Source organism: Tupaia chinensis, unplaced genomic scaffold (genome assembly GCF_000334495.1).
Source record: "Tupaia chinensis unplaced genomic scaffold, TupChi_1.0 Scaffold000140_1, whole genome shotgun sequence".
Taxonomy (NCBI): Eukaryota; Metazoa; Chordata; class Mammalia; order Scandentia; family Tupaiidae; genus Tupaia; species Tupaia belangeri.
The window spans coordinates 5,221,943-5,239,288 of record NW_006159610.1 but is presented as its reverse complement, the minus strand read 5'-3'; the positions used below and the strand labels follow the sequence as shown (position 1 = coordinate 5,239,288).

Below are 17,346 nucleotides of genomic sequence, written 5' to 3'. Positions count from 1 at the left end.
AGTCAAACTATGAAAGAGAGAGGCATTGTATGTCCCCACTCCATATATACTGAATGTCTGTACTGTATGAAAGAAACTGAAAGACTGGAGGATATAAAAGTATAGTGGACAACTGCAGATACCAGAGACAGGTGGGAGGATGGTGAGAAATGGGGCAGGGTGAGAGGAAAGGAATCAAGAGGAAAAAGAAAGAAACAAAATATTTGAGGGTCACAAAAATGGAAAATTATCTGTGGATGATAATGTGTACATCTTTAACTGGACTAGTATACAGTGAGTTCATGATGGGAAAATTCACTTTGCATGCTAATGAGGTACCATGATTGAATGTATAAATAGATATATGTAAATGTGGAGAATGTGTTGAATTTAATAAGACTAAGAAGAATAAGTATAGCATGGATTTACTACAGTACTGCTTTCCAGGCATTATTGACTTCATCTTCACAATAACCCAGAGAGGTGGTACCATGATCTCTCCCATGAAATTGGGCCTTTACTTACTATATTTTAAAGAATCGAGGACAAAATAAGCTTATCAAGCAATCAAAATTATCAAAAGTATCTGTAATTATGAGTTTCCTGAATATAGTTAATTACCTAGGATAATTAAACATTAAAATGAATAGCATAAAAATACTTATCATAGCAAAACTAACAAATTGAAAATATCAAATGCACTGGAAATGAATGTTCAGTAAATGCTTTGTCAAAAATCTCTGGGAAGCACCTTTGACTATCTTGTGCCTCTGATGTAATGAACTTTTTACACCTCGAGTGAGAGCAGGGGTTTTGTTTTATGAGGTTAACGTCAACAGCTTCAGTTCAGTATTGGAAATTCTAATATAAGGATTTCTAGAGCAAAATATGCCCTGAGATTTTCCATAGAAATTGTCATTAAAATCTGATGTACTCTTATCTTCTGTATTGTTCCCATAATTAGCATCTGCTCATCATTGGACAGTAACACTCACTTTAGTTCCATGACTCCCAAATTATGGACAAGGTTATATAATAAGCCTGTCGCCAGTTTCAACAAGTTTGATTCACGGTCTCTAGGTCTTTTAGAAGCTGGCCTATTGAAAAAGGAATGGAGTGGGGGAGCACTGAAATGCGATCCCGTTTCTGCTAAATAAGTTCATAAAAGTGTGTCTGACTTAACTTGTAGTTCCTGAACCTCCTGGTGCTGTCTTTTTGTCCAGGCCTTGAACTACTGACTTTGGCTCTGCTTCCCACCCGCTTGGGGCCTTTCATTAGTGCTGTGACGCTCTACTTATAGGACTTGTGATCCCATCTTCACTCCTTTGTCAGCCTGTCACCTGTTTCTGCCTTCACTTCTCTGGGCTCAGTGTTGAAAACTAGTAGAGACTCCATCTTTTGTGTCTTGGGTTTTGTAGAAAGTAGGAATAGTTTAGAATAGGAGCTTTTGTTTAAAAAACTAAAAGGTTTATTTTATTCATTTTTGAGAGCACATGCATGCACATGAGAGAGAAAGAGAAACATTCTTTAAGAGTTATGTCATGCTGCAGTTCTCTTTCCCCAGCCTTCTTGTTTCCCAGCCCTTAGGATTTTGGACAGTATAAACACTTTTAGTGTTTTAAAGCTAATCCCAGGGCTTTGAACTCATGGTTGACCATGCGGCTTCCAGCACTGTGTTTGGGACCAACTGTGCCACCAGCCTGGGCTAGAGAACAGAATCTTCTCTGTAAGAGAAACCTAAAATAGAAACTGAGCTGTTGCATTTAATGGTAGTGACACTTAGAGGTTACCTGATATTTCTGAGACTCAGTTTCCTCATTCTAAAAGTATGAATACTGATGATATTTCCCTCTTAGGATTATAGCAAAGATTAAATAACACAATAAAATTAGTACATTATTTACACTAATATAAGTTGTTTTGTTCTTCTCTTCCCATTTCTCTTCTTTCCTCATCATCACGCTCTTCTTGGTCTTCCTCTTCTTTGTCCTTTCGATCATTTCCTGCTCATCCAGATTCATTTCACTCATGCCTAAATTTATCATATTGCATGCAGTCTAAACCCTTACAACATCATTCAAAATTATATGTCTTTTATATAATCCCGCTTTCAGAGCACATGTACAGAAAAAAATCTGTTTCCCTAGCTTGCTTTCTCAGAAGTGGGATAGGATTCACTAATACAAAAAAAAAAAAAAAGGCATTAGCCCCTCTACTCTCTCAGTTCTGGTTCTCTGAACTCGAGGCTTAGGCTCTAGGCAGCTGTGTCTAGGACGAGTGCTCCTAGCTCAGTCCAGCACCTGGGAACTGGTAAGATTTGTGTTTGCATTAACTTCTGATTTCCACTCGTTGTGAGTTTTCATTGGCCTCCACGTAATTTAGCATGCCCCTAAAGTACCAGAATAAAATTTACTTCAGAGTTCTATGAGAGAGACAGTTTATATCAGGGTAGACTCTCAAGGGTCTTCTGTCTTCAACTGAATAATTAATTCACTTGAAGAAATTAGTTGACTGTTTTATGCCTCATACCTCCTAATTTTGGGGAAATATTTTTCAAGTTTTCTCAAAACCTTAGGCACCTTCCTGTAGAGGTTTTAACAATTTTGGTTTTAAGGTTTTTGACAGCTCAGTACCTGAGATTGGTCTATTCTCCCTGTGCTTAGCATTTCTGATGAAATACATATTTTAGAAACCACATTTTAAGGTGGTGCATACATATCTTAGAAGTTTCTTGTAGACAACAGAGTATATTTGTGGATTAGTTTCTAGAAGATTTTAACTTGCCGAAGATGGATAGTGCTAATTTATGCACTCTTTGGCATAAATTTGGATAACGAATCCAAGCAGCCCTAACTTGAAGTATGGAAGACAAGATTAATTAGTATGACCTATTGGCATTTTATTTGAAACATAAAATCTAGAGCATGCACATGTGAAATGTATAATGGATTCCTCAACCAATTAGTTTAATTGCATTCTGGATTATGGGACATTTAAGCAAACAGAAATAGAGAAAAGGGTTAATGGAGGTCAGGGTGAAGGCTTAGAGGGGAGTCAGGGCATGATTCATCTTTTGGCTGGAAAGAAGTAATTGGTAGTATAATTTTCCCAGGGCTGAGGATCACCATTTAACTCCACAATTTCTTTTCTATTTCTGTTCCTGAACCTGTCAAAGTTTCATCATTGTTGTAGTCTGCTCAGGGCTGAATAACAAATACTATAGATGGGGTGACATCAACAACAGAAATTTGTCTCTCACAGTTCTGGAGGTAGGAAGTCCAAGATCAAGATGCCAGCATGGATAGGTTCTGGTGAAGGTTCTCTTGCTGGCTTGTAGATGGACACCTTTTAAATGTGTCCTCAGATATCTGTGCATTAGTCAAGGTTCTCTAGAGGAACAGAACTAATAAGATTTATAGATGTGTAACAGGAGATCTCCTGTGAAAATTAGCTCATATGATTATGGAGACTGAGTTCCATGATATACCATCTGTAAGCAAGAGAATCAGAAAAGCCAATGGTATAAATCAGTCTGAGTTCCACATTCAGGGGAGCCAATATTGTATCTCCCAGCGTAAAACCAATGGTCTGAGACCTGGGGTAGATTGAGGAGGTGTCACTGGCATGAGTCCCAGGTTCCAAAGGACAGTGAACCGGGAAGTATAATGCCTGCAAACAGAAAACGATGGATATATGAGCTCAAAGTCAGAGAGAATTTGCCCTTCCTTCATCTTTTTGCTCTCTCTAGGTCTTCAACAGATTTGGATGATACCTGTCCACACTGGCAAGACTAGATTTTCTTTATTTAGTTTACTTATACAAATGCTAGCCTCTGCTGGAAACACTTTCAAAGGCACAGCCAGAAATAATGTTTTACCAGCTCTCTGGGCATTTCCTAGCCTAGTTGAACTGACACAGAAAATGAACCATTACAATGTCTATATAAAATGCATAGGCTTGTGGCTAGTAGTGGTAGTGCAGCAGTAATGCCATTCTCTGCAGTGTTGAAGCTACATGGAAGGTCCCATGTTCACACCCTGAGGTCTCTTTGTACACATTAGGTACATGTGCTTACCTGGGTGGCTGGGGAGGGATTGCAGCATGAAGACCCTGTTAAGTTTTCTGCCTGTTCCTCTCCCCCATCTCTCTGTCTCATGAAGACATAAATAAGTACATTTTGAAAAGCATAAGCTTAAAGATTAATAGACATCCATTTACTTGCCACCTAGATGAAGAAACAAAACAAGTACCCCCACTTAATTCTCTCCTATCATGAAAACTACTAATTGATTTTTGTATTTACCATTCTCTTGAAAGATACACATTTACCACCAACATATACATATGTAAACCAGATATTGGGTGAGTTTGCAAAACTGAGTAGCACACCTGGTCTTCACGTGTAAAGATAAGATGATGCTTTTACTTTTATTTTAAAATTATTATTATTTTCAAGATTTTTGCTATAAGGTTCATGTGCTTGCCAGAGAGACAGAGAGAGAGACAGAAAAACAAAAAGTGAGAAATTACCCTCTGGGGCGGATGGCTATGTAATGATCCCTTCTCCAATCTCCTTTTGGGATTTTGGGCACATGCCTGGTGTGAGCTTCAAGCTTCTGGATATGGGACTTAAACTGTGATCAACCACATGGGAGTCTAGTGCTTTAACCACTATGCCACCTATTAGCCCCTTAATTAGTACTCTGACAGGATCTCATTGACTCTCCCTTTCACTCTCTTCAAAGGTGCGTGATGGTCATGCTAATAACTTTTGAATGCTTTTGTTTATTTTTAAAAAGAAGAGAAAAATATTCTTCATATTCTTCTAGACAATTATTTCCCCCAGACATATGACTCTTACAGGGTTTCTCAACCTTTTGTCTTGCTTTGCTTCTTGAAGATAGACAAGAAGAATCTCCAGTCCAATGTTCACTCTCAGCTCCTGATCTAAACCCTGAATAGGTCTAAACACTTGAACAAGTCCCAAGTCTGTCTTTCTCCCTCTTTTTACAAAAGTATCTATCATGTCTCTACCAGGCATCAGGGAAATGAAGGTAAAAAACTTTACCTTGCATGAGAGAATCCATACTCAATTACAGGCTTTTATAGTTGGACAAGATGATTAATGCTTTAAAGCTTTATTTCTGAAGAGACTTCAAAAGTTTGTGGAAAAATGGAATTAAAGTACAATTTTATTTTATTGCAAAGGAATTAAAATCCATGTAAATTTTTTTTAAACAATATGCATTTTCTGTGAAATTTTTGAAGACCCCTCATATGTAGCACCTCAAGAACCTAAAGTTTTAGAGTGGTAGTATCGATTAGGTTTTTCTAGTAGAACCCAATCTAGGACATAATATTTAAAAAACTAACTCTAATTTTGTTTCTCTGGACCATTCTTTTTCTTCTAGCTGAAAGATAAAAATGGAATTTCCTATTCTCTGCTCCCCAGAAAAGAATTAGTCCCTCCTATAATTTTTAAATGAGGACGTTCATATATTTAATGTAGATTGTGTTGGATCATTATTTTTAGATGTATGCCTTTTATACCATTTTGATACTTCCTTAAACACTTTTCATGCATTAAAATATTTTATTTTATGTATTATTACTTTTAAAACCCTAGCATTTTGCATTTTTGAGCCCACATAGTGGCAATGAGGCTTTCAAAATAAAGAAGTTAGATGTTTATGTTAGTTGGCTGGTTCAAGATCTTGCAATTTTTTTGTTGAATTGTAGATTTAATAGTTAAGCTGAACTATTAAAATAAGAAATATGGGGAACCAGCAGTTAGCGTAATGGCTATGTCGCTGGACTCCCACGTAGTCGACCGCGGTTTGTGTCCCGGACCCGGTGGCTTAAAACTCACGCCGGGCGCGTGTGCGTGCGTGCCCAAGATCCCGAGAGGAGAATGGAGGAGAAGGGATTGCGGCGTGACCATCCCCCCTGGGGGGTGATTTCTCGCTTTCTGTCTCTATGTCTCTCTCTGTCTGTCTGGCGAGCGCACGCGCCCTACAGTGAAAATCTCTCCAAAAAAAAAAAGAAACATGTACATTGTATTTTGAAGTTTGGCGAAGAAGACTATTTTCAGCATTTCAGAAATCTTAGGATTATGTCTGAACTTGGAGGTTCTGTCACCAGAGCCACTGTGAGAAATTTGCCACAAATTGAGTAGGGTATTTTATAAGGCACCTAGTTTAGTTGTTTCTTCTTTCCTGAGGTTCTGCTATTACCACACTAAAAACACTACTCACTCAAAAGCAGTTAACTTTTACTCAGCTCCTTGAGGAATAGGCAAAGTTGTTGATTTTATACTGGTAGTAGAGCTCTATAACACATCTTCACCAACAAACTTTCCTAGCTGTTCTTTTTTGATTCCAGGTCTTAATATTCAATCTCTAACTGTTCCTTAAAATATATCTTTAAAATCAGTTTTAAGCTGTACCTCTTCTGAAAGCTCTGCTTTGTTTTCCTCCCTTCCTCCTCTCCCTTTCCCTTGCTTCCTTCCTTCTGTCCCTCTTTCTTTGTTTTGTAATTTCATGCACTTAGTCTTGGTGTTGACCACCAGGTAGCAACAGTGCCATGAATAGCTTGCATCTCACAGGGAACTGTTGAAAACTGACAAAAAGATTAAGCTAAATTATTAAGGAGGGAAGGGGTAAGTGTCCAGCATTATGACGTTTTCTTTCTGGACTGTATCCTCATGCTAAATGCAGGCATCAATTATCAGCTCTCTGCAAGCAGACTCCTGGTACTGCCAAATCATTGTTACTGTGATACTGTGCTTCCTATAGGGAACACTGAGATAAGTAATATGAAGGCAGAGAGGCAAGAGGGTGACATGGATCATGCAAAGAAAGTGTATGACAGCTGTGGACAAGAAGGGATTAAAATCCTAAGGGAAGCATAGGAAGAGGATGCTTACTTCTGTAAATATCCCAAAAACCTATCATATGTGTGAGATATTTTTAACCATCAGAAACACATTTATGTCAATCTAGAAAAATCAAATATGTTATTTTAGATTTTTCTTTTTCCTTCACCCTTAGCCATACCTCTGGGTATTCTAGTTGTGCGTGGAGACTGTGATTTGGAGACTTGTCGTATGTACATAGACCGCCTACAAGAGGTGAGTTTATTTAGCCAATTATTTATTCTCTTCAGCTTTCTGTTTTGTAAACAATTACTGGCGGACATATTTGCATTTGAAATGATGCATGTGGGGAGGAAATGGAAAGGAGGTGGCCTTGTCCTCTAATGCACACACCCAGGTCTCCCCCTGCACACCCTGTACGCCTCCTTCCCCAGGTGGTGAAATGGGAAAGGACTAGGTAGGTTAACTCCAGGGTGCTGTTGTTCCAGTGTGTGCCTTAACTAGGCTTTGGGACGTCTTGTTTTCTTACCAGACCAGATCCCTCTATTTTTTGAGTTCTCCACAATTTCAAAGGGCACTGATAAATAATGAAAGGAAATAGAGATTTGGAGTTATTTAATGTTTTGTGTCTGGCATAGACTTCAGTCAGAGATAACTAGATTTTTTTTTAAATGAAACTTCTACAGAAATGAAAAAAGCTTCTATATTTCATAGGAATTTGTGAGAACACAGAGAAATAGTTTGTTCTATTTCCCCCTCAATTTGGCCTAACCATAGAGATACAGCCAGGACATAATCTTATATATAGTAGTCTTATGAATTTAAACTGCCCCACCAAACTCAGGGAATCCAAACACCTCATGGTTGTTTTTGCCATGTTCTGAGGAGGGCTATTAACTCCATTCTACAAATGGCAAAAAGCATCAATAGTAATTTTTTTTAAATCATTGTTTCCTGATGGACAGTACATAGTAGAGTCACTTTTGTATTTTTTAAACCGTCAGGTGATTCTGTCTCAGATAACATATGTAAATATAATAAATTAAAGGTATAGTATTATTTAAAATCCCTTCAAGTAATAGCCACTAAGCTTTAAACAATAGATTCTCTTTTTGGTAGAAATAAATTCAGATGGGAGGCAAATTTTTCTCCTTATCATCATGAAGAAAGAGATAAAATTGTAAATGCAAAATATTTAGAGATAGTTGCTAGAATTTGAATAATGATATGGGTGAGAGGAGAAATCAAAACATTTTATATTTGTAACTTCCTCTAGGTATTCTGACTGAAGAAAACTGTTTAAATAGGTTAAAATTTGGAAACATTTTAACATGTGATTCAGGTCCAAATCTATATTTCTAGAGTGCGTATCATTTCATTTTTCAAAGTAATGTATGTATTTTTTGTGGAACATCATTCAACATACCTACAATGAAAAAGTAAATTATAACTGGTTTCAAACCTTTTCTGTATATTTAACACTCAGATGACTTTGCTAATAAGACTTTATAGTAGTAAAATACATGTGGAAAAATTTTACTGTGTGGGAAGCCAATTTAACTAACTTACACTAGTATTCAACTAAAAGTAGGCTTCTTTATTAAAAAAAAAAAGTGAACTCAACAAATGAAGAAGAAAAGTTTTTAAAAACTAATTTGGGAACAGAGAGTGAGTTGATCAAGCCCTGTGTGAAGCAGGGAGAAGGATAAAGGGACCTAGGATTGCTGATAGCTGTAAATAGAATCGCTGCCTTCATTAGCCATGAAGCCTTCGGGACATGACAATAGTGATAATTTTGTTATAAAACTTTATAAAGGGAGTTAGGCTTTCAGAATCTGCCGGTAAACCCTCATTAATTCCAACCTTGTTAATTTGCCCTTCGTGATACTGTGGAGGTCGTCAGTGATTTCCTCCTCTCAGTCTATGAAAATCTGTGTTTGCCCAGCAACTCAGTGATATAAACCCAGTTTCCATGGCAGTATGTATTTGGTCTAAGACAAAGAAATCCTTTCTAAGTGTTTAAAGATACTTCAGAAGCATTCTTCACAAGCCAAAAGTTCAGATGCAAATTAAATATGATCGCTACTTACTGTAAATCGCCTATTCTTTACTTTTCCTCCTCTTCTTAAAATTATGATATGTCTACTTAACTCTAAATACTGTTTAGGATTTATAAGTTATATTTGCTACATGACCTCTCTTCTCACAGTTCAACTTGGTGTGCTTTTATTATTTCTGACAGTACCTTCTTTGTTTAACCTTGATAAATTTGGGTGAGTTAGATACTTTCCAGATGAGCATAATAATGTTAAAATGGGAGTTCAGTTGATCGAGTTGTAGGGCAGCTTGTTCAAACCAATTTTAAGGTATGGATTTTTTTTTTCTACTTTCTCATTAGGATCTGCAGTCAGTTTCTTCTGGCTCCCAGAGAGTTCATTACCAGGTAACACATAATTAACTCTCCTTGTTTTGTACCTTCAGGCCAAAAGAAGTTTATCTTTTAGATAATGTCTCATTTTGATTTAGAGTCTACATCTTCCTTAGGGATAGAATTCACTCTAAGAAGAATGTAGTATTGTTATTCTTCTTTCTTTTCTTTTTTTAAAATCTTTCTTTCTTTCTTTCTTTCTTTCTTTCTTTCTTTCTTTCTTTTCTTTTCTTTTCTTTCTTTCTTTTGCCATAAGGCATGTGCACTTACAGAGAAAAAGAAAGTGATAAATCACTCCTCAGCAGAGATAGCCATGTGGCAATTCCTTCTTTATTCTCCCCACGGGATTTTGAGCATTTATGCATATGCACTTGGCATGATTTTCAAATTGCCAGGTCTGGGACTTGAGCCGTGGTCGGCCATATGAGAATCCAAAGCCTTAAGCACCATGCCACCTGCTGGCTCCATGTTATTATTCTGATTCTTTTGTATTTTCTGGATTTTACATTATCCTAATCTAGCACAAATTTGGATGGCAGCATTTCTTCCAGATCATTTAGAAGAGATTATAAAATAAAATGCTTTTGGTACCGAATAACAGAAAACTCAGCTCAAACTAGCTTAGCAGGGAATAGTTTATGGTTCATGTATGCAAGAAGTCCAGATCAAGGGTAGACTCATGGACCTTTTGGTCAAGTTTTCTGCTCCATTTTCTGCTAGTTTTTGAGTTTTGCTCTCCTTTTCTGTCAGTCTCTCTTCTGAGGTAGGTGTTTTCATGGTCCAAGATTATTGCCATTAGCTTGTAGAGAGCATTTAGATAAAGAGGAGGCCCAGTGTCATCTGTAGAATTATTCATCAGTTAGGAAGAGCCATGGACCCTGAGACAAGCCTCAGGAGACTTGGAAATCAAGGAAAGGTGATATCTTGAAAGCCAAAAGTGAAATGAATTTCATCAAGAAGGGAGTAATGATCTATGTCAAATGCTGCTGAGAGGCTGAGATGAGGTAGATTGATTTCTGTACTTTTTTCTAAGAGTGCATATAAAATACATGCTATACACGTGCTGTTAATTTTCTTGTAGATGTGGCAAGAAGTTTAAAACTAAGTCTTTGTTTCTTGATGCAGAAATGGCTACTATTAGAATCTCTAGTCTGTTTCCACAGGGGTGGAGAGATGTATATAAAAAGAAAATGCTGTAAGAAACATGGACAACAAAATGGCTTAAATGCTTTTTAATGAATGTTCTTGTGTGTGAGATGGTATTAAACGTGCTTGGAGAATTAACTGAAGAAAATGAATAAACACCAGTGAGTTTCAAAATCTGAGACTCTTGTCAGTTCACTAATTTGCAGCAGGGCGTTTAACTGCCTATTTTCTAAGGCTAGGAAAAAACTCAAGAGAAAAGCTAAAGGTGTACAAGTGCCCAAGACACCTTATTAGTGAGCCATATGGCAGTTCCTTGCTATGTATATATTTCATTGCTTTGGTTTCTTCCTCTTCCAAATTCTTAGTGAAATGCCAGCAAAGCACTAAGGCTCAAAAATGACACCTTGTATTAACTTAACAAGGCATTATGGGTTCTTGTTCAAGAATGTGTTGGATATTTATAACTTGCTGAAAATTCTTACCTTCACCATTTCCTAAGTCAAAATCCAAAGTCTCCTCAATCCTATGGCACATATGTAACTTCCAACTGATATGTTAGACAACAAAGTGCATTGTGATTGCAGATTTAAGATATTTTTGAGATTGGGTTATTTCCAATAATTCCAGGGAGGAATTGGACTCTACCTATTTGACAAGGATATTTCCTGAAGCCCTGCTACAGTGGTATCATTTCTCTTTTGCTCCCTCCCAGGAAAGCATTATTTCTCTTCTTAACTTAAAGTCATAAAGTTACTAAGGATTAGACACAGATTCAACCATTAACCAGTGGTTCTCAACTAAGTAAGATTTTGTTCCTGTAGCAATGTCTGGAGACACATTTTGGAATCTGTTGTGCAGAAGCCAAGGATGCTGTTAAACATCAACCAATGCACAGGGAGTCTCTCCACCATAAAGAATGGTCTAGCTTCAAACATCTGGTGTAGAACTTGAGACAGCCAGTCATTCTGATTGTACTCTGGGGACCATGGGTAGGTGTAAGTGCTAGATGAGGAAAGGAGAAAGAGAAAGGAAGAGAAAAAGTACAGACAGAAACTAGAGAGAGGCTTCTATGTATATGGTAGGGTGGAGTATAGAGAGAACCAACAGCAATTAGGCCTTTTTAAAAAAATTTTTTAAAGACATTCTGAGTTTCCTCATCTCCTCTGTGGAGCACTGTATATAATGAGTTCTAAGCTGAGATTTTTAATGAATACCATAAAGTTCAATAGCAGGTGCAAAAATGGGTTCATGCAGGTAATTCCTCTTTCTCTAAGAATTAATTCACTTAAATGGAATATTTAAAAATAGATGTAACATTTTTGAAAGTGTTTTCATTCTTTAAAGTAGTACAGATTTCTTTTGCATCTGTGAAAAAATTTCTCTTAGATCTAAGTCTACATCTATTTATTCATTCTCTGATCTCTCCCTCTCTCTCTCTCTCTCTTCCTCTCTCTCTCTCTCTCTCTGTTTTTAACCTACGTACCTGCTCTTTGGTCTGTGTTGTATTTCATTAAAGCACCGCCTAGTCCTAAGCAAACATCATTTTCCTACAACTATTTGATTTTTCCCGCTCTCTGTGCGGACTCCTTATTCATCCCTCTCCTTGCTCTGAAATCTCTTTTACTTGTTTTCTGGATTCTAAAAGAGTTCTTGAGTGAATAGTGTGAAATATGTTTCAGGGAATCTCCTTGGTAATTAATGTATCTTATCTTAGAGAAGGACTGGGCCAGCTAGGAACTTTAGAAACTTGAGGAACTTTGGAGAATGTTGTTTCTTTGGACTAGACTGAAGAAATCAGAAGTAGGTCAATGAGGAATTGGAGTACGACTTGCCTAGGGCCAGGTCTGTTGACTGTTAGATATGAAGTCAATATTGTTAATACACACACATACACACAAACACACACACACACACACACACACACACACAGTTGTTGTTAATGGAGGACTTTCTCTTATGAAGGCACTCTTGAAAATGTTGAATTATCTCCCACTTCCATCTTCTACCACATCATCACTGTTTCTTCATCTCCCAAAACTGGCTTGAAGAATTGCCATCTCATTTCTGTGTTCTTTTAGAGGTATTGTGAGCAACAAGGTAGATTGGGGATGGAAGATTTTTGACATATAAAAATAATAGTAGCAAATCTATTAATTGAGACTATAGTTGGATAGAGACATATAAACATATATTTTTTGTGCAACTTGGTGGAAAAGAAAAAATGGATCTATAGATTGATTTTGTATGATAGATATCAGAGAGAGAAATGATAAATTTTGATGGGTAAATAAGAGAAATTTAAAATTAAGGTGACAGTTAAATGAAGCAGGGGTTCCCAACCGAAGGGACTTTCATTATGCCTTTGCTTATATTTTTCCTAAATTTTGTGAAAGAAAAAGAATTTCATTCATGTGAAAGGTATACTTACATGCTAGGTAACTATTGCTTAATTGGCTAGCTTACTGGAGTATGTAATGGACCGCTGTGCCCTGTTAAATGATGAGTAGTTGAATGCAAATTAAGGGCAGTTTGGCATATGTATGCCAAATAGTGGTTCAGATCATTTCTTTATTTATTTATATGTAATACATGCCAATCAGCTTTCAGAAATATCTATATATGAGAAATATCAAGTTTGCCTTTGTGCATCTGGACGTATTTTTAGCATGAAAAACAGATTTCCATTAATATATATCAAAAAAGAAAATTCACATATCAGGGACTTTGAAATGATCAGCTTTCATTATTATTTTTCATTTAAAGAGGATGTAACTTCCTAAGATTATTACATTTAAAATAGAAAAGAGCATGGTGCATCTAAGGTTGTGTCACTTGGCTTCCATTATAGAGCAATGACAGTTATATTAATGTAATCACACTATATGAAAAAAAATAACAGATCAAAAAATGAGCAAGTCAAGTATCTTATCTCTTTGATGAATCATTGATTTGATTATGTAATTTGAGACGGCTGAAGAGGCCTGAGGACCTTAATTATCACTGAAAGCAGTAGATGTGATGGTTAGAGGCACAGCTCAGGTAATTATGTGGTGTCTTCTGAACTGTCGCTGTGTTCATACAATCACATTTCTTAAGTACCTACAGTCAAATGGTTTTGAAAGGTGAATATTTTTAAGCTTGTATTTTTGACTCTATCAGAAAAGTAGGTCACTGAACATGTATTTTAATATATAGCATTCACAAATCAAGCATACTTTTGAGCATGCATTCATGCTCTGGTTTATGAGAATACTGGAAGATCCAACCTGGGTTGTCCATGAAGTTAAGGTCTGCCCTTGGACCCAGTGCTCACTCCCTGTGAAGTGGGTTTATTTATTTATTTTTCCATCACTTTCTCTTTCCTTTGCAAATTGATTCATTGTCTAGATTCCACAGCTGGTCACTCTCCTGCAGGGGGAGATCTGAAATTTCTTAATGTCACAGCCACTAAACACCCACTCTTTGTCAATTCCTCTGTGAGGACACAGTGAGGTATTTACCTGTTGGAGGTGTATCATCCACAATAGGTTAGTAATGACATTTTGACATTTTTGTTTTAAACAAAAATTGTAACATGTTCGATATTACTTCACTATTGACATCACCATTATTTGCTCATATTCTAATTCTCTTTTTTAAATAGGAGAGAAAGATAGCTAGACAAGTTGCAGGAATTACTTGCACATATGTACATAAAAGCCTAGTAATTTACGTGAAGAATAGTCAAGTGTACAAAGTTCATGGACCATGTCTGTAAGTTGTGAATCTTTTTTTTATTTTATATAATTGTCAGAGGATGCATGAACTCACTATGGAGAGAGAAAGAAAGCATTCCCCAGTGGGGCTGTGATCACACTGTAATCACTTTCCTCCATTTCCCCACCCTGTCAGGATTTTAGCACCCACATACATGTGCCCGGTGTGCTTTTCAAGCCGCTGGGGTTGGGATTTGAACAATAGTTGGCCACGTGGGGGTCTGGCTTCCCACACACAGTATTAACTGCTGCACTATGGTGCTAGCCCATGAATTCATTTTTGGCAATCTGTTTCTCTTTATTCCTGCTCCCTATTTTTTTTTTTTTTTAAGTTTTGCTATGGAGTATGTGCACTTAATGGAAAGAGACAGGGAGAGAGAGAAAGTGAGAAATCACCCCTTGGGGTGGTTGGCCAAACCACAGTCAGTTCTCCATTCTTCTTCTGGGAATTTGGGCATGCTCACACACACACACATACACACAGTGTGATTTTCAAGCTACCAGGTCTGGTACTTAAACCATGGCTGACCATGTAGGAGTCAAGCACTTTAACTTCTATGCCATCTGCTGGCGCTCTCCTGCTCCATTTTTAACCCATCCAAAATGCTCTTTGCTATCAAGGTTCTCACAGTATTAAGCTTTTTTAAAATGCATATTTATTATTAAATACTTTATGTTTAAAAATCACATCATCTTACATACACAATATTTATATTAACTCCCATTAGATCAAATATTTACTTTCTCATTATCAATTGAAAATTGGGTTTTTGTCAAAATAGCTAATCTTTCTCTAATTTTTTTATTTTTGTATTTCTTTTGGCTTTAATTAATTAGCTATGTGTGTTGTATAGCCTTCTAGGCATTATAATCTTGTTTTGTTTTAATTTTCAGATTATAGATAATTCTAGGCTTCTGTTTGGTTATTAAGACCCTATCCAGGGATGCCTTCTGGATAGCATATTTCTGCTGTGCATCCTTTTATACCTCTTTCCACATCTGTACAAATTTGTACACATAGAAACACATGAATACACATATGAGAATTTGTTTTTTAAAATGAAAAGGGATTTTCAGTCTTTTGAGTGCTTGCTGTATTATATCACAATTTATTTTTTATTTCTATTTTTACACACACAGTGTGATTTTCAAGCTACCAGGTCTGGTACTTAAACCATGGCTGACCATGTAGGAGTCAAGCACTTTAACTTCTATGCCATCTGCTGGCGCTCTCCTGCTCCATTTTTAACCCATCCAAAATGCTCTTTGCTATCAAGGTTCTCACAGTATTAAGCTTTTTTAAAATGCATATTTATTATTAAATACTTTATGTTTAAAAATCACATCATCTTACATACACAATATTTATATTAACTCCCATTAGATCAAATATTTACTTTCTCATTATCAATTGAAAATTGGGTTTTTGTCAAAATAGCTAATCTTTCTCTAATTTTTTTATTTTTGTATTTCTTTTGGCTTTAATTAATTAGCTATGTGTGTTGTATAGCCTTCTAGGCATTATAATCTTGTTTTGTTTTAATTTTCAGATTATAGATAATTCTAGGCTTCTGTTTGGTTATTAAGACCCTATCCAGGGATGCCTTCTGGATAGCATATTTCTGCTGTGCATCCTTTTATACCTCTTTCCACATCTGTACAAATTTGTACACATAGAAACACATGAATACACATATGAGAATTTGTTTTTTAAAATGAAAAGGGATTTTCAGTCTTTTGAGTGCTTGCTGTATTATATCACAATTTATTTTTTATTTCTATTTTTATTATTTTATCATGGCTATATTTATCAACCTTTATCCTTTGCATTTTTCATTGGTACATTGTTGACAAAGAATTGGGGACTCCAGGGAGGGGAAGTAACGAACTTAATGACAGAGACATTCACATGGAAAACTTGTACTCTGAGTTTTTTTTTCCCCTTAGGAGAGTGAGAACATTTTTTCCTCATAAACTATAGAGACTGAGAGTGATGACCTCTTTCAAATGAGGAGAAAGTCATTGAACATCATACTATGCCACTACACTTCAGACTATAGCCTTTTTAAAAAAAAATTATTTAATTTTATTTATCATTATTATGTTTTAATTTGATACAGGCACTCCTCAGAGAGAGACAGACAGACAGAGAGATAGAGAAAGTGAGAAAGCAAGCTGCCAGATCTGGGACTCGAACCTCAGTCAGCCATGTGGGAGTTCAGTGCCCAACCACCATGCCACCTTCTGGCTCCCTGACTGTAGTTTTAAAATGCATTTGATTGACACTCTTTGATTCATTGGTTCTTTTTATTTTATTTTAATACATTCAATCACTATATATCATTGCAGCATGCAAAGTGAATATTCCCACCACGAATATACTGTATATTAGTCCAGTTAAAGATATTATTGTACATGTTATCATTTATATTAACAGTACTATATCTTGGAAATTATATTTAACAGTAATATATTGTGGAAATTATATCTTGCTAACAAGCGAAACTCTAACTCAGTCTTTTAAAACTGCCACTGTACCCCATGGTTTATACTTAACCCTGTGTGGATGGACATTTAGGTTATATACAGTTGCTGCCATTATTTTTGTGAATAATACTTCAATAATCATGGTGCAGATTTAAAAAGTAAAGTTGTAACATAAATGATAGTCACGTTACAAGCTAAAAACCTATTAAGATTAGCCATACTTACATGGAGTTTTGAGTTATAATCATGGAACCACACTGCAAAGTTATCCAAAATCCTACCATTGGAATTTTCATTAAATTACTATAGCTTCAGTTTGTGTCTTTGGGTTGTGGTTTGCCGTTGTTCCCATTCATTACCATATCTCTATGGCAGTCTCCACCAGCAAGGTATGCAGTGGTGGGAAATAGGCCAAGGACCTGATTGGGGAATTCAATGGAGTAGAAACTCTGACTTATCAGGAGCAAGCTGTCTGATAAGAAACTAGGAAGGTGACTTTGACAGTTAACAAAAGCTGAAACTATGAAACCTTCTTTTTTCCTTCTCTATAGGGCACATGCGCTCACTGGAGAGACAAACAGAAAGCGAGAAATCACCCCGCTGGGGTGATGGGCACACTGCAATATCTTATCCTCCATTCTCCTCTCAGGGTTTTAGGCATGCATGCAATGTGTCTG

At 36.5% G+C, this 17,346-nt stretch overlaps 1 protein-coding gene across 1 annotated transcript in view; it reads left to right on the top strand.

Moving 5' to 3' along the window:
- The window catches only part of DGKI (diacylglycerol kinase iota), a 316,603-nt gene that overhangs the window by 204,213 nt on the left and 95,044 nt on the right, over positions 1-17,346 (top strand). Inside the window, exons 21-22 of the mRNA XM_027770499.1 lie at positions 7,029-7,108; positions 9,252-9,296. Of these exons, the coding sequence (XP_027626300.1) occupies positions 7,029-7,108; positions 9,252-9,296 (125 nt within the window). The remainder of the gene's footprint in view (positions 1-7,028; positions 7,109-9,251; positions 9,297-17,346) is intronic.